Below are 21,702 nucleotides of genomic sequence, written 5' to 3'. Positions count from 1 at the left end.
GTATTGCTGGTACTCGATTTTTGTACTAATATTGTGTTTTTATGTATTTTTAGGAAATAAACATTTTCGGAAAAATTGGCTCGAAAAAGTGTTAAAGGAAACCCGGAGGACATTTACTATTCGGAGCTGCGTTGAGAGATTATCCTGTCACGAGTTAGAATCAATATATTTCGAGAAATATGCATGTTGGAACACGTCAACACTAAACAGACGCGTGATAAGCTAAAACAGAGAACAAATATATTTTCGTTTCACTTACTGTTGGTGTTACTGTGGGAAATATACGTGCAGAAAAAAAAATAGGAAATTATTCCCGAGAATAATATTCCTTCACTGTGAAAATTTTGAGGAGTAATTGGAGATATTTTACAGCTCATTCATGCGTGCAGAAAAGAAAAAAATAGGAAATTATTCCCGAGAATAATATTCCTTCACTGTGAAGATTTTGAGGAGTAACTGGAGATATTTTACAGCTCATTCATGCGTGCAGAAAAGAAAAAAATAGGAAATTATTCCCGAGAATAATATTCCTTCACTGTGAAGATTTTGAGGAGTAATTGGAGATATTTGTGGTTACTGCTGGGTTATAAATAGCTCCTGAGATGTAAGAGAAGGGGGATAGAGAGTTTGGGAGAGCCGGTGAGCCGGTGGCCAGTTTCACAATTTTCTTTTATTTCTTCTATTTAGTTATCTTTGTAATAACGAGGAGCTAAACCCAATCCTTGGGGCTATGGAGGAAACCGTTGTTTCGGTAAAAGTGATATATTTCCATTAATTAATTACAACAACTCTATTATGATTTTTGAATTGAACTAAAAATTGTTTATATGATTTTGATTAGTTAGGTGTATTTTCTCTTGATAGAATATGCTTGCTTTAGGGTTTTGATATTCTATGCTTGGATTAACATCTATTCTTTTAGAAATCTACATGTCTAGGCAATACTATTAGAATCAATTTAAATGTTGAGTTGCATAATTAATGTTTTATTAAATCACTAATATCGACCAATGGTGGAATCCTAGCCCCATTCTCTCCATAATTTTCACAACATCTTTTTAATTTAGTTTTCTATTTTTATTTATAAAAATTAAGTCTCAAAATCCGCTTTCACAAGTCTCAACGAACCTTTTTACTATAACAACTTTGAAAATACATCATATGTGCCCATTGCACCTCCACAATGCACTAAATTTGGCCCACAACGGAGGAAAGGCATATATGTTGGTTTTGACTTTCCTTTTATTATTTGATATCTTGAGATTTTAACTGGTGATATATTCATAGCCCGTTTTACCGATTGTCATTTTGATGAGACAATTTTCCAACCATTAGGGGGAGAATTTAAGCCTCCTAATATTCCCGAGAATAATATTCCTTCACTGTGAAGATTTTGTGGAGTAATTGGAGATATTTTACAGCTCATTCATGCGTGCAGAAAAGAAAAAATAGGAAATTATTCCCGAGAATAATATTCCTTCACTGTGAAGATTTTGAGGAGTAATTGGAGATATTTTACAGCTCATTCATGCGTGCAGAAAAGAAAAAAAATAGGAAATTATTCCGGAGAATAATATTCCTTCACTGTGAAGATTTTGAGTAATTGGAGATATTTGTGGTTACTGCTGGGTTATAAATAGCTCCTGAGATGTAAGAGAAGGGGGATAGAGAGTTTGGGAGAGCCGGTGAGCCGGTAGCCAGTTTCACAATTTTCTTTTATTTCTTCTGTTTAGTTTTCTTTGTAATAATGAGGAGTTAAACCCAATCCTTGGGGCTATGGAGGAAGCCGTTGTTTCGGTAAAAGTGATAAATTTCCATTAATTAATTACAACAACTCTATTATGATTTTTGCATTGAACTAAAAATTATTTATATGATTTTTATTAGTTAGGTGTATTTTCTCTTGATAAAATATGTTTGCTTTAGGGTTTTGATATTCTATGCTTGGATTAAATCTATTCTTTTGGAAATCTACATGTCTAGGCAATACTATTAGAATCAATTTAAATGTTGAGTTGCATAATTATTATTTTATTAAATCACTAATATCGACCAATGGCGGAATCCTAGCCCCATTCTCTCCATAATTTTCACAACATCTTTTTAATTTAGTTTTCTATTTTTATTTATAAAAATTAAGTCTAAAAATCCGCTTTCACAAGTCCCAACGAACCTTTTTACTATAACAACTTTGAAAATACATCATATGTGCCCATTGCACCTCCACAATGCACTAAATTTGGCCCACAACGGAGGAAAGGCATATATGTTAGTTTTGACTTTCCTTCTATTATTTGATATCTTGAGATTTTAACTGGTGATATATTCATAGCCCGTTTTTCCGATTGTCATTTTGATGAGACAATTTTCCAACCATTAGGGGGAGAATTTAAGCCTCTTAATATTCCCGAGAATAATATTCCTTCGCTGTGAAGATTTTGAGGAGTAATTGGAGATATTTTACAGCTCATTCATGCGTGCAGAAAAGAAAAAAATAGGAAATTATTCCCGAGAATAATATTCCTTCACTGTGAAGATTTTGAGGAGTAATTGGAGATATTTTACAGCTCATTCATGCGTGCATAAAAGAAAAAAAATAGGAAATTATTCCCGAGAATAATATTCCTTCACTGTGAAGATTTTGAGGAGTAATTGGAGATATTTGTGGTTACTGTTGGGTTATAAATAGCTCCTGAGATGTAAGAGAAGGGGGATAGAGAGTTTGGGAGAGCCGGTAGCCAGTTTCACAATTTTCTTTTATTTCTTCTATTTAGTTTTCTTTGTAATAATGAGGAGCTAAACCCAATCCTTGGGGCTATGGAGGAAGCCGTTGTTTCGGTAAAAGTGATATATTTCCATTAATTAATTACAACAACTCTATTATGATTTTTGCATTGAACTAAAAATTGTTTATATGATTTTGATTAGTTAGGTGTATTTTCTCTTGATAGAATATGCTTGCTTTAGGGTTTTGATATTCTATGCTTGGATTAACATCTATTCTTTTGGAAATCTAAATGTCTAGGCAATACTATTAGAATCAATTTAAATGTTGAGTTGCATAATTATTTTTTTATTAAATCACTAATATCGACCAATGGTGGAATCCTAACCCCATTCTCTCCATAATTTTCACAACATCTTTTTAATTTAGTTTTCTATTTTTATTTATAAAAATTAAGTCTAAAAATCCGCTTTCACAAGTCTCAACGAACCTTTTTACTATAACAACTTTGAAAATACATCATATGTGCCCATTGCACCTCCACAATGCACTAAATTTGGCCCACAACGGAGGAAAGGCATATATGTTGGTTTTGACTTTCCTTCTATTATTTGATATCTTGAGATTTTAACTGGTGATATATTCATAGCCCGTTTTCCGATTGTCATTTTGATGAGACAATTTTCCAACCATTAGGGGGAGAATTTAAGCCTCCTGAAAAACAAAGTAAACTTTCTTGGTATATACCTAATCTGTCTCATCTTGACCCCTCCCCCCCCCCCCCCCCACGTCAATCATAAATTGAAGTGCAAAATATTATCCATCTTCAGAACATTGCTGATCAAATGACAGATGCATTTGTTGATATAACAAGAATAACTAAATCGTACATACGCGCTAAAAATATCACGGCATGTACTAGTATCCCAGTTGGACATGTCGTGATCGCTCCGGAAAATGAGTCGTCTAAGGTATGCTTGAAGCGTCTCATTGGTTCAAAGGATTTTGCTTATAGAAAAAGGAAAAGCCTGCCAGAATCGACAAAATATAGTACTCATAAGGAGGTTATAGATGAATGATCCACATTTCCAAACTTACTACCTCTAGTCGAGGAAAATGCCCCTGAAAGGAAACTGGTATTAGGAAATGAAGAAATTTCCATAAATTTTGCATGCAAGAAATAAATGTGGGATCTTAACAAAGTTTTCATCAATGATAAATAGTTTACAGTAGATACTAAGATTACTATGGATAAATATGGCCCTGAGCCACAATCTATAGAAGAATGTCGTGAAAGACATGATCGGCCGAAATGGAAGGACACCATTAAAGCATAATAGTCTCTCTCACTAACCGCGATGTTTTAAGATCCGTAGTTCAAACACCTTGAAACAGAGAGGTTAACTGTGCACCACCAAATTTTTCGTTTGGAAACCTATATGAACAATCCTTGTATAATCTATACGTTCGGTTTTGAAACTGTATTTAAGATTTTTATAACAAGGTAAACTATACCCGAACTGTTCACGAACAGAAATACAACAAGAACAAGTCTTGTGATATATATTTCAAGATAAGAATTTAACAAGAACAAGTCTTGTAGGTTCTTTACACTTGAGTTAATACTATCTAGGTTTAAATACGTACAACATGTGATATTTCAATTACAAAGATAAAACGATATAATGCATAAAAGAAATAACACAGACACCAAAGATTTTTATTAACGAGGAAAACTACAATCTTGTACAAAAACCTCGGGACCTAGTCCCGAATGAACACACACTAATTTAAGTTGTTACACCAATTACCTAGTACCAGATTTCAGACTAGATGTAATACCTGCTTCAGTTGTATTCATGCACCTATAAAGCTCCTAGCAGAATATTGATTCTCTTTAGGAATTGCTCTTGTAAATCTTTAGCAGGACACCAATTCTCTTTATAAGATGCTCCTCATTAATTAGGGTTTTCCGTTCCGTAACCTAGTTGTTTCATCCTCACAAGATCACTTAGAAAAATCTAGAGATATCTTGATATATCAAATCCAGGGTTTATGAAAAACACATAGAAACAGGTTTCATAATTATCAAAAAATAGCTTGCTTATGCTTTACGATCCCCGAGTAAAGTCTTTTGGAATCTCATTCTTGTTCGTGAAGAACAAAGATGTGGAAAACAACCTTATGCAATACACATACAATTTTTCAAGAGATAGGTTGCGTGGTTACATGAAACATTTACTTATGTTGAATGATCAAGGCTAGGTTGCTTGAAAAAAAAGATACATTGTCTATGAAAGGAAACACCCATATACTTGACCAAAATAGGCTTTTAGTCCCGTATTCACGATTTTGGTTCGCAAACTGTTGCCAAAAGTTCGTGTACAATTTCTTATTCACGAATTCAAACTTAGCCACACATATAAGTGTTTAATCACCCATAACTTTTTTCGTTATAACTCGGAATTGAGTGATATTTGGCTCGTTGAATTTGTATTCTCATTCACTACAACATGAGTACCTTTTAAAGGAAAAATGTCACTCTCATAAAAGTCTTAGGCTCAAATATCTTCGAGTGTATATATAAATATATATTTGTCGTCGTAAGAATTATTTTATAGAGTTAGCACTTGTTTCGATAGATAGAGAGGTAGAGTAAACAAGAGAATCAAGTGCTTGTTACTAACCTTTAATGAAGTTCTCCAAGATGTGTTAGTGTATTTTTCAATCTCGATTCTTCAAGGGTAGATTTGATTCTATATTCCACTTTTTAAACCTAATACAGTCTGAAACTAACTTTTAGGAGACTAAATCAAGAATGCGTTTTGTCATCTAAATTTGACAACTAACTTGACATACCAACGCTAGTGGGTTCAACCGAGCAATTCTCTAACACACCTAAAAAATGTGAGCTCGTTTGGTTGCAAATATGTGTTCGCAATAAAACATGATGGTAAACATGAAGTTGTTCACTATAAAGAGTGATTTATAGCACAAGGTTTCTCGTGAAGACGTGGGATTAACTACAAGAATCATATTCCTCTGTTATGGATGTTATTACATTCTGATACTTTATTAGTATGGAAGTGTTTGAAGGACTTGACCCGGAAGGATCTAGATTGTCCGAAAACAAATCACGTCATATGTATTCACTCAAACTTAACCGAGCTTATATATATTAAAGCAATCTAGACAAATGGTATAATCGTCTAAATGAATATCTGATAACTAAGGGATATGTCAATGATCTTACTTGTCCCTGTGTTATTATAAAGAAGACCACAATAGGATTCTCTATTATATATGTATGTAATGATGATATCAACTTAGTTGGAACTCCTGAAGAACTCATAAAGTAAATTGAATGCTTAAAGGTAGAATTTTATATTAAGAATTTTGGAAAAATAAAGTTTTGTCTCAGCCTGCAGATTGAGCAATACTCGAGTGACATACTTGTTCACCAGAAGATATATATACCGAGAAACTTTTAAAACGTTTCAATGTGGATAAAGCTTATCCTCTTAGCATCCCTATGGTAGTGAGATCTCTTGACATTAAAATGATCGTTTTTCGTCCAAAGGAAGAAAACGAAATTCTTCTTGGTCCAGAAGTACCATATTAGAGTGCAATTGGTGTACTATTTTATCTTGCACAATATATTAGACCTGACATTTCTTTTGCACTTAACTTGTTAGCAATATTCAGTCTGCTCCAACAAAGAGGCATTGGGCATGTGTAAAACACATCTTCCGATATCTTCATGGTACTGCAGACATGGGATTGTTTTACTCAAAGGATGTATCATATTCTTTGAAATTAAAAGGGATATATGGGTGAAGGTTATCTTTCTGATCCACACAAAGCTATTTCTCAAAATGGATATGTGTTTACAAGTGGTGGTACTGTAATTTCTTGGAGATCGTGTAAACAAAGCTTTCCAGCTACCACCTCCAACCACTCTGAGATTATCGCCCTTCATGAAACTAGCAGAGAATGTGCATGGGTAAGATCATTAATCACTCATCTCTAAAGTTCACGTGATTTACCTTCTGTCATAAAAGTACCAACCATCATCTACGAAGATAATGCATCATCATGTATCTCACAGATCAAGGAAGGTAACATCATGGGTGATCAAACGAACCATATTTCACCAAAACTATTTTATCTCACAATATAGAAAATAATGAAGAGATATGTATCCAGAAGATACACTCGTGTGAAAGTTATGCGGATTCATTTACTAAGTCCTTACCGACATCAATATACAGAAAGCTAGTTTATGGAATCAAAATACGCATCTGTATGAGCAGTAAACTCGATGAAGTTTTGATTAGGGGAGTTAGACATGTTATACTTTTTTTCCTTCGTCAAGTTTTTGTGCCCTCAGAGATTTTCCTAACCATTTTATTTTCGTTTTAGTATTGTACTCTTTTTTCTTCGTCCAGATTTTTCCCTGGCAAAATTTTAACGAGACAATAATAAAAAATGGTGGACATCCAAGAGTGAGTATTGTATAAGTTAGTGGCTATCTCCTGGTTAACCTGCAAGTCATCTAAACATGAGGTGTTAATGAAGTCGTTTTCATTTCTATCTTGATACTTACTGCATGTATAAGTGCATGTAATTGGTGTTTCCTTATGAACACCAACAATAAGATGTGTCGATACCCATGTTCGTGTTAGACTAATAATTTACACATGAAGTTAGTGGCTATCATACATGTGTTCATTTGAGAACACTATATATACCTCTTTAGGCCTTTGTATTTCGATCTATCCCATTTCTTACAAGTCTAATAAGATCTATCCCATATCTTAGTAGCTTAATTACTATAAATTCTAGTATTCTCTTAAAAAGAAAAAAAGTCGAGAGGTTGTCAAAACAGGCTGGCCAAGTCAAGGATCTAGATAAGATGAAGAAACCGGCAATGTGTTACAGGAGTACGTGTATAAAACCGTGCACCAGTTTTCCGTATCCGAGTTAGAACATATATCATCTCCGAGTCACCCTAATTTCATCACGCACCAATCAAAAAGGTCAAAGTCGTACGCCCTAATTTCTTCCCACGATCAAAGTTTTCCGTCTCCTTTTCTCTTCACTTTCCATCCCTTCCAAACCTGCAAATCTCTATCTATCTGCGGGAAATCGACTATCTCCTTAAATCTCAGAACGACAAGAGCCTTATTTCAGGTATACATTTGAATGCTTATTTTCTAATACCTTGTAAATCCCAAAACCATTGAATGTTTTATGTTTCTTAAATAACCCTAATTTGGATTCGTCTTGTGTTTTTCTTAATTAAAGTTATTGATTTGTTATTTTTTGTTTTATTTTATCATGTTTACTGCTGCAATTGGATTATTATTTTTTGACCACCATTTATGTTTAGGATAGAAGTTAAGGCTTATGTTCTTGTTTAACGTGTTTTGTTTTGACAGTATTTAATCCTGTTCAATTTTAGTTAGATTTGGATATTGAAATTGATAAGTAAATGACTGAATTTGGGTTCTTACCTTGTATTTTAGTGTAAAAAGCGCAGAAATTGAGTATACAAAGACTAGATTTTCGATGCCTAAGGTATTGCCTTCGCGGCCAACACTTGCTTCTGGTTCAGTAAAAGAGTCACCTCCTTCAACTCATGTTGCAAGAAATAACAAAACGTGGCGCAGGACAGAGAACATTACCTCTTCACCATACGCAAAATCGGGGTTGAGCAATGGTCAATCTCCAAAACAGTTTGGAAACACTCAGAGTGCTACTTCTTACGTCCGTAAAGGTCGCAGTCTGGTAAGAAATCCTGTGGCAGGTCCTGCTCTTTCAAATGTACCTAATGGCTTGGGCAGCACCTCGGTTTATCGGTTGAATCCTGTGAATAGAACTGAAGCGATTCAAAGTTTTGGGTCTGAAAAGAATAATAGCACCCTTAAACCTCAAAATGGTTTGAAAACAGGTCTGGAGGTGGGCACTGCACCTCAATTGAAAGTTCAGAGCAAGTCCTTAAGCTGGGTTTCCAAGTCATCCACATCTCCAAGTCATTCCAGTGAAGGAGGTGGTTCAGAAACGACATTGAGTAGCACCGAAATCCTGAAAACAAAAGATGCTCCTAATATAGCTGGGGATTTTCAAAGAGAGGCTGTTGCAAACAGGATGATGGGAACCAAAGATATCAGTGATGACGGGAAATTAAAGCTTTCCACGGCAAAGAAGATGATATACGTGAAGCACAAGTCGCATCAGTTGGTTGCTGCTCGTCATTCTGAAAGTAGTGGTCCATCTGCCAGTCTTATAGAGAAGAACCAAGCAGTACCTTGCACTAAAATCCATGGTCAATATTTTAAAAGGAACAAGAACCAGCTTATTCGGAATGCTCCTTTGAATCAAAGTCACCATAAGCTAGCACATAACTCTCGTGATGAAGGTTTGAATTCTGAGGGTCAAGGGACGACAAATGACTCATCCTCCTACAAATTTAGCAGAAACTCGAGTAGGGTAAGAGCAGAAAAGAATCTCTTCCCATGGAAAAGGATGTCATACTGGAGAAAAAATATTGCTTCATGTTCCAATAGGAGTTCCTCGTCGCTGATCAAGTAAGTTTACAAGTACTTTATTGCTTCTTTACTTTTAAGGTGGCTTTATGTTTCATCGACTTTCATATTTTTCCTTGCTTTAATTTGCCAATGCTTATGGAAGATTATTGTACCTTCCAGCAAAAAATTACTTCTCTCACTTAAACGTGATACTGTTTACACAAGGTCAACAGGGGGATTCTCCCTTAGAAGATCCAAAGTATTTAGTATAGGAGGGTCAAATTTGAAATGGTCAAAGTCTATCGAAAAGCGCATCAAAAAAGTAAATGAGGTTAGTTGATCCATGCGATGCAAGGAATTTTGTTCTCCAAACCGTAGATGGTGCTTTTTTTAACTTGTATGCTTTAACGGTGAAAAACGTTCTGCTGGTATGCAATTCAGGAAGCTACAATAGCAGTTGCTGAGGTAGAGAAGAAGAAAAGAGAGCAGAAGGTTGCTTTTGCAGTTGGAAGAGCCAAGATCCGAAATCAATTATCCCGTAAGTCAGCTCTGAATTTAGAGCTGAAATCGGGTAGGCCAATCAACTGTTCTGGTTTGACGAATAAACTTCCTCTATTCAGTGAATTTGATTTTTCTGAATATTGTGGATGTGGATAGTATGTGTGGTGTATCCTTCAGTTGATTGGTTCTCCTCGTCACCAGAGTTTGTATGCTTGGCATATGCTATAATTTACTTCTCGTTTGACTCTTATTAAATGGCTATGATACCTTCCATTTTCAGGGGAAGGCGTATTCCGTATTGGTTCTGTTTGGTATAAAATGGATTCGTCAAGGCGGACACTTCAGAGGATTCCTGGTAATTAATTATATGTATTCCAATTTTTCGAATTATTTAAGCTTTGATTACTCCGTGAATGATCAATATCATACACATGTTGCGATAGTTATGCTTCTCTAATAAACTTAGAATGCCTCCTGAAATGGTGTATCCAAATCGGGATCAGCATAGAAGCATTGCGTTTTCATGGTGGGCCAAATATCGTTATCGTTGCTCCAGTTATTAGTAATATACAATATAATCTTTGGATGGCCATTTTTCATTTAACACACTTTTCTCTTCCCTGACCTTGCTTATTAAGTTATTTAGGGGAAAAAAGGAGTATCTTCATGCAGTTATTTTTCCTCTGTTTAGATGAAAACCCTTCGTCGGGACGAAACAGCAGGATGTCTTTCATTCCAAAGAGATTGCTGATTGGCAATAAAGAGTACGTGGGTTTGTTTTTCTTCAATTTCAATTTATTAACTGTTAGGATTCTAGAATTTTGTTTCTGCTTTCTTGTTTTTTCTCCAACCGCAAGGTCTCTTCGCTGGCCATCCTATTACATCTTGTAAAAGCAATGGAGAATCTGCCGTGGTACGGGAAAAAGGCAGAAATCTTGTGAACCAATGCTCGGAAGTGTCAGTCAAGCATAACTACTTTGGTATATATGCATTTAATCCCGTACAGATACATTCGAATTGGAAATGGTAATCAGTTTGTTAGAGATCCAAAGACACGGATTCGCACCTTGGCAAGTGAAAAAGTTAGATGGAGTCTTCACAGTGTGAGGTTGCGCTTGGCAAGAAAACAACAGTATTGTCAGTTTTTCACAAGATTTGGTAAATGCAATAAGGAGGATGGGAAATGCCGTTTTATTCATGATCCTGCTAAAATTGCAGTCTGTACAAAATTTCTGAAAGGTTTATGCAATGATACTAACTGCAAGTTAACTCATAAGGTGCGGTACAGATTCTCACATACCCTCTTATTGTACTTTGTATCTCCCATCAAACTGGTATTAGGTATTGTCATTTGCGTCTCACATTATTGCCATCTGATTAATTCATTTAGGTCATTCCTGAAAGGATGAAGGATTGTTCTTATTTTTTGCAAGGTAGGTGTTTTTCCTCTTCTTTTGGTTTTTAGCATCGATACTTACATAGATAATAACAAAGCAGATAATGGTATTAATCCTGTCTTTTGACAGGATTATGCACCAACGAGAATTGTCCATACAGGCATGTAAATGTGAACCCCGATTCTTCAGTTTGTGAAGGTTTCCTCAGGGGATATTGTGCTGAAGGCAATGAGGTATCTCTGTGTTGCATGCTCCATTAATGTCTTTTTACTTTAATCGATATTTATGACTCTTTCTTTTTCCCAGCAGGATTTAGAGTTAGTTAGGTGTTCAAACGCATGTGTAATCTTGGGCCACTTCTTATTATCATTACTACCTTATATGCTCATGACTGGTGTTGTAAGCCATATCATGCAGTGGAGATTGAGTTTAATAGACAGGTGTATCCCATTTGAAGCTTATACCCACAAGACAAAAAAAAATGCATATTTTATAGGTTTAGTGACCATTTTGCATGGATCCTTTGTTTTCGCAGTACATTTTTCTTCTGAAGCTGTATCTGACATTTCCCTCCATTCCCATCCCAACTTCCATTTTCTTGTTTTCTCCTTGGATATGCAGTGTCGTAAAAAGCACAGCTATGTGTGTCCCCAATTTGAGTCAACAGGAGAATGTCCTCAAGGTAAGAAGTGCAAACTTCACCACCCAAGTCGAAACATGAAGAACAGGAAAAGGAAAAGAGCCGAGGAAAATAATTCTAAGCATGTCAGAGGGCGTTACTTTGGAAGCAACAGGTTCGATGGTGAGATCGAATTCGGAAGGATTGCTTCGATTGGACACTGCAGCGAGCAGAAAAAGAACGGACGCAGTTCCTTCTCGGAGGGGGAAATCATGGACTATATCAGCTTGGAAGTGAGTGAGAGTGACAACGAGGAAGGAGGTGAAGAAGCCCAGGGGACTACTAATTATGCAATGGACACAAGTACAAACTTGTGCAAGGAAGCTGACTTGTTGTCAGATCATCTAATGCTACCATTAGATGATCTAGATGACGACGATGACCTTATTAAACCTATTGCTATCATGAATATTCCTATAAAACAACCTCATACGTTGATAAAAGAAAGACCATGAGTAATTGTAGTTAGGAAATTTTGGTGCCCCAAACCTGACTCGGTTTTCCCTTTAAAGAAAAGGGAAATGCTGTTTCGTGGTTACACACGGGCTTAGTTTTTCTTGTGTAATTGTTGTATGTTTTTGTTTTAGATTAGATGTGTATACATTGATAGCTTACTGAAAAAAATAGTATTTTTTTGATTAATATAGTAACTGAGTTCAGGAAATCACTTTTGGGTATGTTCTTCTATTCTTGTCACTCAGCACACCCACATCATGCTGCTGGCTGCTGCCCTGGAGCCAAAACCACTTGGCAATAGCTTGCCTGGCTGACCAAAATCAATCAACTATTAAAGATGTCTTCAAATGACTGCAGAACCTGTTATAGTCCTTTGCATCATTTCAAAACATCAATCTTCATTTGTGGATGATATTTTCTGTTCGTTCCTCACCACACCTGGTCTTTATCCATTCCATTTAACAGAATAAAGGAAATCCTCAAATATCTTCTATTTCTTTCTTTTTTTTCTGTAGCTATTTACCTACTCCTATCTAATAGGAAAAGGGAACAAACAGATATTGACGAGCCAAAAGAAAAAGCAAAAAATCTACCCTTCACTAATGGCTGCCATGGCTGCAACAAGCTTTTCATTGTTGGGTTTGATCGGAGGGAATGGTAAGAACGTAGCCGGAAGGAGGAGGATAGCAGCAGCAGCAACACCTCAAGAGGCTCAAGTGACTGAAGAAGTACAAGAAGAAAAACAACCGGAAGAACCCAAGGTAAAGAGCCAGAAACGAATGCCAGAGAAAAGAGTGGAACCTCAATTGATGGCACAGAGCAAGAACATGGGAAGGGAATACGGAGGCGATTGGTTGAGCAGCGTGACTCGTCATGTTAGGATATATGCAGCCTACATAGACCCTGTTACTCATGCATTTGATCAGACTCAGATGGATAAACTCACAATTATCCTCGACCCACAAAATGAATTCAACTGGACTGATGATACATGCAACATGGTCTATACTTACTTCCAGGAGCTCGTCGATCACTACGAGGTAATAATGCCAATATGGAACTAATTATATTCTGTTCCATCTATTCGTGCTACGAGGTAATAATGCCAATATGGAACTAATTATATTCTGTTACATCTATTCGTGCTCGCCGTATTGGTGAGTTAGTTGTAGATATTTGACTAGGAACACAAGTTCATTCTGAGATCTTAAGATAACGCCATTAGACAGATGACTGACAGAGAGCTTTCTTGAATGTTATGACTATCCTTCTTCACATAGTACCATTGAGGTATTCTACTTGGAAAGGTAGACATACATTATATTGCACTAGTGACTGATTTCTGGTTACCAGTGTAACGACTAAAGTTGATGTGATAATGTTACTCTAAAATCTCTACCAAAGCATTAATAGTAGTCTCAGTTTCTACGGAGATAATTATGGCCAATGCATATTCATAACTTTTAAATTCTGTATGCACGAAGTCCAAAAAAATAAAAATCTGTTCTTGTTCTCAGGGTGCACCGCTGACGGAATACACACTCCGCCTTATTGGTTCGGATGTTGAGCACTACATCAGAAAGCTGTTGTATGACGGGGAGATCACATACAACATGAATGCCAGACAACTAAATTTCAGCATGGGAAAGCCCCGTGTAATATTCAATGCCAACGATGAAAGCCAGATTCAGGGTATAGTGCCACAGTAAGATGGTAAAAATGTAGCCATGATGAATGACAAAGAAGCTTTCTTCTAATGTATAGATATCAAGTTAACAAACACATTTCGTCAGGAAAAAAAAGAAGGAACTACAATGTTATAAACAAAATCAGTTCCAACATTTGTGCCGCTACTGTCCATATTTATACTGATCACCAGGACTTCCAGGACCCAAACAGTGAAATGCAAATTTGTGCTACCCTTATACTTACAACAACTCAAGCTAACAGCAATCTGCACTTCTCAAGGAGTAATCTCCTAGGCAGGGCCCAAAATCTGTCTCATAAATGAGGGTTTTCTCCATGGGACAAATGATCCTTCTTGTGCGACAGTCTGCAAACACCAAAGACATATATTAGGTGCAATATCACATTTTAAATAAAAAGGAATACATATGCTTCATGGACACATTCTGCATTACTAAAACAATTACGTCAATCAATATACAAATTTACAATCCATAAACAGACTTGACACCCTGACCTGCATAGAATAATATACCAGTAAAAAAAATGAAACGCCTCACTAGAGCAAAGATTTCATGTCGCACAAAAGCCACTACAATTTGGCTATCTGTAATATTATGTGTTATCCAGTTCACTCTTACCCTTAAAATTATGTGTTTCTTTTTTTTCATTCCAAACTGACAACCACATAGAATATAATGCATCGAGCACATGTAGAATCGCTTCACATTGAATAATCAGAAGTCCAAATTCACTCTCTGGAGCAGCGTCTAAACATATAAATTGCTCATACAGCAAGCACCAACACTATTATAACTTGACTGCTATGTCTAGTCTATGCAAGTTTTAATGAATACAAAAGGCTCAAGAAACTCAGACAGGAATATAGCTGCAGGTAGGTAATTACATACAAGTGAAAATATTCAGATGTACTGGTAAGTAAATACAAATAGACATCAAATTGGGAATTTACCTCGTTATAGAAGAATAACCAACGCAGAAGCAACAATGCTCTACGCGCATTGCCCTGTTCTCTGGCGCGATCAACCATTTCTTTAAGATCTACAAAATGAACACAAATAATTTTAGTTCAGAGAAAAATCAAATACCAAAGGGTAATCTGAGATACAACATGTATATTTATATGGGGGTAAGTGGATTAAACAAGCGATAGAATTATTCTATATCAGAAAGTGTTTCCAAATACCAAAGGTAAATTTGGCTTCTAAAACAACATCAAAAACATGACAATACAGGATATTTATACTTAAACCAAGACTATTATTCATATAAATACTGAACATACTCCAATAAGTCTCGAATTTCCACAACTCAGTGAAGAAACATAAAGGCAAACAAATAGAACCCTCTGAAGAAGCTAGATAACTAGCAAATTATTCCACAAATTTTGGTAACTGAAAATTTGGTGTTAAGTTGCTTGATAGTTCTGTTATGTCTGAAGGGTCTGCGATATGGAATATTTACCAGAGTAGTGATCGAAATAAGAACGTCCCATTTCATCTGTTTCATACTTTACAGATCGTCTACGTGTGTCTCTACATCGTTTTACTGGCTGGCGTTCAGATGCTAAGTCGTACTTATCTCTGTACTCCTTTACATCATATGGCATGTTTATAATTTTCAGAAGCTTATTGGCATATTCCTCCTGATCATCTTCATCCATCTTAGAATTTGTAAACAATTACAGAAAAATAAACTGGTAACTGGTAAGTATATAAAATGAAACCAAAAAGGAAAAACGAAAACGCAACAAAACACCAGTTTTTTTAGTAACTATGGACAACCATAACTCTTGCAAGTAACTCATGGCATTTTTGAGGTTTACGCAGTCCGAACTCCAATTCTTTGCTATAGAGGACACCATATTTGGGGGACTTCTCGGGAACAGAAAGCGTAACCATGTTCTCTTCTCCATACTCTAAAATCATTTCATCAGTCATCAAGTACATGGCTTTACCCCGTACTCTAACACTCTTAAGAAACATATAGTAACTCTCATCCACAGTAGATGTCTTTTCAAGCTTGAATTCATCAAGAAATGGATGAGAGTCATTAATTAGGGTAGACTTCCTCTTGGAGTATTCTTTGACTAGATGACAATCATTAGTTGGTGTAGAGTTCCTTTTGATGCCTTCAGGATGTACTGGCGTTGGACAAGAATCATTAATCGCCGAAGAGTTCCTTTTGATGCATTTAGGAGGTAGTGGCACGCGACGGGAATCATTAATTGGCGTAGATTTTCCCTTGGAGGGTCTAGGAGGTAAGGACATCGATGGCATCTCCTTCAAACCATCATTTGAAGGTCCTTCCTTGCGAATCTTCTTCGTTGCAAAACCTCTCTTTCCTTCATGACTGATATTGCCTCCTAAATCATCACTTTGAACGTTTTTTTCGGACTGAACAGATAATGGCTCTTCATAATTTACATAGACAGATTTCCCCTTCTCACTCGTCATCTCCAGGACATAAGAATTCCCATCTTCCCTCAAGTTCACCAAGAACATCTTGTACTCAGGATCCAGATCATCCACCACATCAATCCCATTACCATCCATCTCCATTTCCCTATCGATGTCCACATGAATACCCTCATTCCTATCCTCCTCCTCCTCAATACAATCCTCATTGTCGTCAGCATCATCATCCCCTTCTTCATTATACCGATTTAATGTTTTCAAATACATGACATAGTCAGGGTCGGCCTCAAAATCACCAACTTCCAAAACATGCACCTCTCTCCTTTTTCGACCCGTTTTCTTTACAAAGTGTTTTTGGCCACTAAACCCTTTCATCCTAACATCATCATCATATCACTACTGCTAGACAATTGCCTTGCTCTTTTATGTGTCTGACTTCGACTACTTTTAGGTAAACTAGTCCTCCTACGAGTGATCTTTTGAGAACTAATTTTAGGTTTCATATGATTCTTAAAACTATTTCTTTTTTCACCTTGTTTAGATGATTCACCTATATAACCATAAGCGGATTTATGCTTCGTATGATTCTTAAAACTATTTTCAGCAGATGATTCACCTACATAACCATAATAGGTATTTCGAAATAGGGTTTTTTCCGAAGACCTCATACTTTAATGCCTAGAAATACAACCAAAAATCAAAGTGAAAATCAAAGGCTAGAGTATAATGTACCTTGAATGTGGTGCTCTAATAAGAAAAGGATGGATCTTTTTCTTTCCTTGATTTGGATAATGAGAGTTAAAAAAAAAGGAGAAAAAAAAGAAAAGAAACCCTTCCAAGTTCCAAACATGCAATGAGGAGATAGATGAAGGCTGTTATTGGGGCGGCAAACTCCATTAGAGAGGTTTCATTTGGATATTTGGTGACCAAAAATCTGGTTAAAGGATATTTTTGATTCCATAACAATTTGCCAAAATTACCTTTCAATCAAAACTAAAAGAAAAATAGAATAAAAACCTAATCTTCACACTTTCAACCATTTTAACTCCTGCTCTCTTCTTCTTCTCCTCTTTCTCTTCTTCTTCTCCTCTTTCTCTTCTTCTTCACAGTAAATTTCTATTTTCACATCAATTCATTTCATCGTTTTCGATTAATCGGCGATTCGAAAACCTTAACATCGTTGGATTGAACTCTATATGAAAGATGAGGAAGAAGCAAACTGATCATAGTGATGGTAATCAACATCTCAATCAACCTCAACTCATTCCACTGATTCAATCAATTGAAGAATCAAGTTTTCAAACTCCTCAACAACAACCCATGGTGTATGTAAGGTAATAATCGAACAAACCCATCTTTTTGTACTCGTTTTTGTGCTTAAATCGAATGAAATCGAAGTAAAATTAGGGTTTTATTTACTTTCTGCTAGTGTTACGCCTGGGTATGGTACTAGATTTTTCAATCGTAATTTAGTTTTTGAAGAACTTACGCCTAGGTTTAGTTCAATGCAAGTGTAAACTTTGATTTTCACGTCGTTCACGTCTAGGTTTAGTTGATTTCCAGGCGTAATTCCAATTTCACGCCTAGGTTTAATTATTGAATTTTCCCATCGTGAACCTAGGCGTAATTTTAGTTTTACGTTTCGATTGAAACCTAGGCGTAATTCTTCCTGGATGTTTTGAAGAAATTTGAACTTTGGGTTTACGCCTAGTTTCTTTCACACATTTTCCAGGCGTAATTTAGGGCGTCTAGGTTTGCTATATGTAGAACCTAGGCGTAATTCTTCCTGGATATTTTGAAGAATACCAACTTTGGGTTTACACCTAGGTTCTTGCACTGCACTTCCCAGGCGTAATGTTGGACGTCCAGGTTTTCTATATGTCGAACCTAGGCGTAATTTATCCTGGATGTTTTGAAGAATTCCAACTTTGGGTTTACGCCTAGGTTCTTGCACTACATTTCCCAGGCGTAAAGATGGACGTCCAGGTTTTCTATATGTCGAGTCTAGGCGTAATTCATCCTGAACATCTTTTTTTTTCTTTTATAGATTGACTTGTGTTACTAATTCATCAATATTGATTGTATAAGTGGAATTTCTTGTAATTTGCAGGAATCGTGATAGAGCAAAGCCTAAAAAGAATATAGGAAATAACTTAACACCAAAAGATACTCCTACACTTCGCCATGAAATTCATTGTGGGGTCGATTATAGAGGTCTCCCCAAGGATGCTAACAAGAAGAAGGATATGATTCAAGGAAGTAGCTCAACATGTCCTGAAATTGAAGATAATGTTCTCCAAGATCTAGTAATTGAAGGGGATCAATTTCAACTACCGGTGATATCGGGAAGTACACTTGTGATTAGGGATCCACCAAATCAACAACAAGAAGAAGAAATTGTTGTTCAAGGCAAAGGGAAACAAGTTGTTGTTGCTTCACCTGAAGCTACACCTAAACCTCAAGTGAAGGAAAAGAAGCCGAGGAAGATACCTTCACCAAAAGGCAAGCATATTCCTAAAGGCAATGATTTGTTGCCTTCGAAGAAGAATGGTAGACTTTGGGGTGAGGCGCCCGATCAATCTACGGTCTTATTTGGTTATCCACATTCATGGGCTGCTAAGGTTTTCCAAATCAAGGTAATAATCTCAAAATTTTACTTATTTTGCATGATTTTGTTCAACTTGATATTATTTGGTATAATTTAGAAAGTTAACAATTTTGTTGTTTATACATTCTTCGCAGGATCATGAAGTTGCGACAAAGAAATTGAAACATAAAAAGGGTGGTTATTGGGAATGTAAAGTGGTTCGTGATCTTGTAGCGGATACATGGCTAGGTAATGGAATTCTCAACAATCAGCACGAGTTTGATTCTACTGTTGCCACTTCCTTTAGAGAGCGATATTGGTTAGAAACCGATACTTTTCATCTCCCATTCGGTGAGATGACAATAACGCCGGATGATACGAAGCAAATCTTGGACTTAACCATTGAGGGAAAATCTGTTTACGAAGGTTTTGACAACAATATGAGTTGGGAAGACCTTTATGTCCTTGTCAAAGGCACACTTGGATGGGAGAAAGCTGAGACGGAGAAACAGTTTAAGTGGGTTGGTGGAGATAAACTAGATGAACCAAGAGAAGGTCCATCTATACCTGTCAAGAAGATAATGTTGAAGAATATGAAGATATGTTTGGAGGAACACGAAAGGCGGTAGAAGAACGTGGGGAGGTGATAGATGAAACAAGAGCTCGTCGTACAGCCACCGCATACCTATTGCATTCCCTTGGTACCATATTCTTTCCTGATAACTCGGGGAACCGAGTAAATGTGCACTATCTACAATAGTTAAAAAATCTCCAGGAGACCAAAGAGTATGCTTGGGGCACTGCCACCCTCGCTTATTTACTTGATTCTTTTCGAAAAGCTTCGAGGATTGGAGCCACTGACCTTGCTGGGAATGTTGGTCTTTTTCAGGTAATTTATATAGTTTCGGTTTTGTTATATTTACCATTTTTTTATTGGTTTTATGTATATAATTTTTATGGTTATATATAATTTGTTAGGCATGGGTATATGACCACTTTCCGGGCATGAGACCTTCTACAACTTGGTCAGACGATGACACTGGTCCTACATGAAAAGGTTTGTATTCACTGGTACCCAAAAAAGCACAAAGAATATAAGATAGCTACTTTAAGGTTGGAAATGGATGATCTCACTACTGAAGATGTGATATTTGATCCTTACATAAATCTAAAGGAAGATGAATTTGGAGAAGAGCGTGATCATCGTGTTTTTTCAAGTTTGGAATCCTACAACGGGCCTTTGTTTCATCTTTATGGGTACGTAATGGCCAATCCACGTAGAGTTCTCCGTCAATATGGTTATGTGCAAGAAATAGTCACTCAAGAATCATTCAAATTGTGTGCTAATGCTTCCAACGCAAAAACTGCCAATTTCGTGCTCAACTATAGCCCAGAGCCAATTGTTCGTGTTTGGAACGACCGCAGTAATAAAGTTTACCAAATCCAAATGAAGGAGCTCATTCCTTCTCTAGGAACAAAGGAAGCCGAAGAAGATTATTTGGATTGGTATTACCATTTTGGTCATCCCCATGTGATCAATAATGATCCGGAAGCGGCGAAACATATCCAAAGGGATCTAGAAAAGAAGAAGCGTGAAGCCGAGAAGAAAAGCTTACTTGATATGGATTGGAAAGCGCTATATTTCAAGACGGTAAGTAAAGTTATTGTATTTATAATATGTTTGTTAATGTTTCATAACGATATATTTGTTTGTACTAATATATTTCATTTTGATATGTAAAATAGAAAAAGAAATGCCTTCAATTGGCACAAACATTGACTCCATGCGTCAAAAAAGATGAGGCCCTCCCAAGTGCACAAGTAAAGATTTTACAACAACAAATCAAAGATGTGTTTGATCCAATCAAGGATGATTCATCTGAGAGGGGCAAGAAGAGGAGTAGGCATTCGTCGAGAGATGTGGGTACTAGTCAACGTCAGCCATCACCTAGTAGTTCTGAATCTACAGAAGAGGAAATGCATGCTCGTGGTCGTGGTCGTGATGGTCCTCTTACTCGAGGTGGTCATGGTGGTCGTAACGGTCCTCGTACTCGAGGTAGTAACAAAAGAGGTCGTGGTTGACATTGTAGAAGACTATTTAGTTTCTTTTGGTTGTTATGAGCAAGAATCCTTTGGGGTAGAAGACTATTTAGTTTCTTTTTGTTGTTATGAGCAAGAATCCTTTGGTGTAGAAGACTATTTAGTTTCTTTTGGTTGTTATGAATAATTGGATTTGTGTTGCTAGTTTTGAAGTGAAATGAAAAATAAATAAATTAGTACACATGAAGAATTACGCCTGGGTTTGGGTTAAGGAAAACCCAGATATAAGACTGATCACAAGGGACTGATGCAATTTTCGCAGGTTTACGTCCAGGTTGGGTTCCAACTGTAAATCTGACAGAAACCGATTCCCAGGTTTACGTCCAGGTTTCGTGTATCTCTAACCTAGGCGTAATCCTTATAATACCCAATTTTAGTGCTTACCTTTGATTACGCCCAGGTTCGTGCTCTCTAAAACCCAGATGTAAGTCGTTTAATGGGTTGTAATTTTATGTAATGTCATGTGGTTTAATAGGTTGTAATTTCATGCATCTATGTGGTTTAATGGGTTTAATGGATTCTAATATGAGTTCCATAATTTATAAATAAAAAATAATTTCAACAAAATACTTAAGCGAGTTCTTCAAAATACATATGTTATTG

General features: G+C 36.4%; 3 protein-coding genes across 4 annotated transcripts; 2 read left to right on the top strand and 1 right to left on the bottom strand.

The window, feature by feature from the left end:
* Positions 1 to 7,725: 7,725 nt before the first annotated feature.
* On the top strand, positions 7,726 to 12,474 carry LOC113346413. 2 transcript variants are annotated; one of them, XM_026589946.1, is made up of 10 exons: positions 7,726 to 7,918; positions 8,254 to 9,315; positions 9,481 to 9,586; positions 9,697 to 9,793; positions 10,037 to 10,111; positions 10,448 to 10,520; positions 10,763 to 11,033; positions 11,147 to 11,189; positions 11,283 to 11,386; positions 11,775 to 12,474. In XM_026589946.1, exons 2-10 carry the CDS (start codon positions 8,297 to 8,299, stop codon positions 12,285 to 12,287), a joined length of 2,301 nt encoding a protein of 766 aa, XP_026445731.1. In that variant the 5' UTR covers positions 7,726 to 7,918; positions 8,254 to 8,296; the 3' UTR covers positions 12,288 to 12,474. The 2 variants fall into 2 exon arrangements, with proteins under 2 accessions (XP_026445731.1, XP_026445730.1); XM_026589945.1 differs by having other exon boundaries at positions 9,436 to 9,586.
* A 318-nt stretch (positions 12,475 to 12,792) lies between these two features.
* On the top strand, positions 12,793 to 14,129 carry LOC113346515 (NAD(P)H-quinone oxidoreductase subunit M, chloroplastic-like). The gene is made up of 2 exons (XM_026590063.1): positions 12,793 to 13,328; positions 13,806 to 14,129. Exons 1-2 carry the CDS (start codon positions 12,891 to 12,893, stop codon positions 13,995 to 13,997), a joined length of 630 nt encoding a protein of 209 aa, XP_026445848.1. The 5' UTR covers positions 12,793 to 12,890; the 3' UTR covers positions 13,998 to 14,129.
* A 79-nt stretch (positions 14,130 to 14,208) lies between these two features.
* Positions 14,209 to 17,138, bottom strand: LOC113346514. The gene is made up of 4 exons (XM_026590062.1): positions 15,780 to 17,138; positions 15,460 to 15,658; positions 14,948 to 15,036; positions 14,209 to 14,341 (listed from the first exon to the last, which is right to left on the bottom strand). Exons 1-4 carry the CDS (start codon positions 16,785 to 16,787, stop codon positions 14,267 to 14,269), a joined length of 1,371 nt encoding a protein of 456 aa, XP_026445847.1. The 5' UTR covers positions 16,788 to 17,138; the 3' UTR covers positions 14,209 to 14,266.
* Between the last annotated feature and the right edge of the window lie 4,564 nt (positions 17,139 to 21,702).

The sequence above is a fragment of the Papaver somniferum genome, unplaced genomic scaffold (genome assembly GCF_003573695.1).
Source record: "Papaver somniferum cultivar HN1 unplaced genomic scaffold, ASM357369v1 unplaced-scaffold_99, whole genome shotgun sequence".
NCBI classification, from domain to species: Eukaryota; Viridiplantae; Streptophyta; class Magnoliopsida; order Ranunculales; family Papaveraceae; genus Papaver; species Papaver somniferum.
Note: the sequence above shows the minus strand (reverse complement) of the source record. Positions and strands in the feature narration are given on the sequence as shown.

Coding starts and splice junctions, on each gene's coding strand:
- LOC113346514 (XM_026590062.1), bottom strand. CDS start 16,787: ATGAAAGGGTTTAGTGGCCAAAAACACTTTGTAAAGAAAACGGGTCGA. Junction 15,659..15,779: donor AGTTACTTGCAAGAGTTATG/GTTGTCCATAGT, acceptor ACAAATTCTAAG/ATGGATGAAGATGATCAGGA. Junction 14,342..14,947: donor GGTTATTCTTCTATAACGAG/GTAAATTCCCAA, acceptor TGGTGTTTGCAG/ACTGTCGCACAAGAAGGATC.
- LOC113346515 (XM_026590063.1), top strand. CDS start 12,891: ATGGCTGCCATGGCTGCAACAAGCTTTTCATTGTTGGGTTTGATCGGA. Junction 13,329..13,805: donor AGCTCGTCGATCACTACGAG/GTAATAATGCCA, acceptor TCTTGTTCTCAG/GGTGCACCGCTGACGGAATA.
- LOC113346413 (XM_026589945.1), top strand. CDS start 8,297: ATGCCTAAGGTATTGCCTTCGCGGCCAACACTTGCTTCTGGTTCAGTA. Junction 9,587..9,696: donor GCATCAAAAAAGTAAATGAG/GTTAGTTGATCC, acceptor TATGCAATTCAG/GAAGCTACAATAGCAGTTGC. Junction 10,112..10,447: donor GACACTTCAGAGGATTCCTG/GTAATTAATTAT, acceptor TCCTCTGTTTAG/ATGAAAACCCTTCGTCGGGA.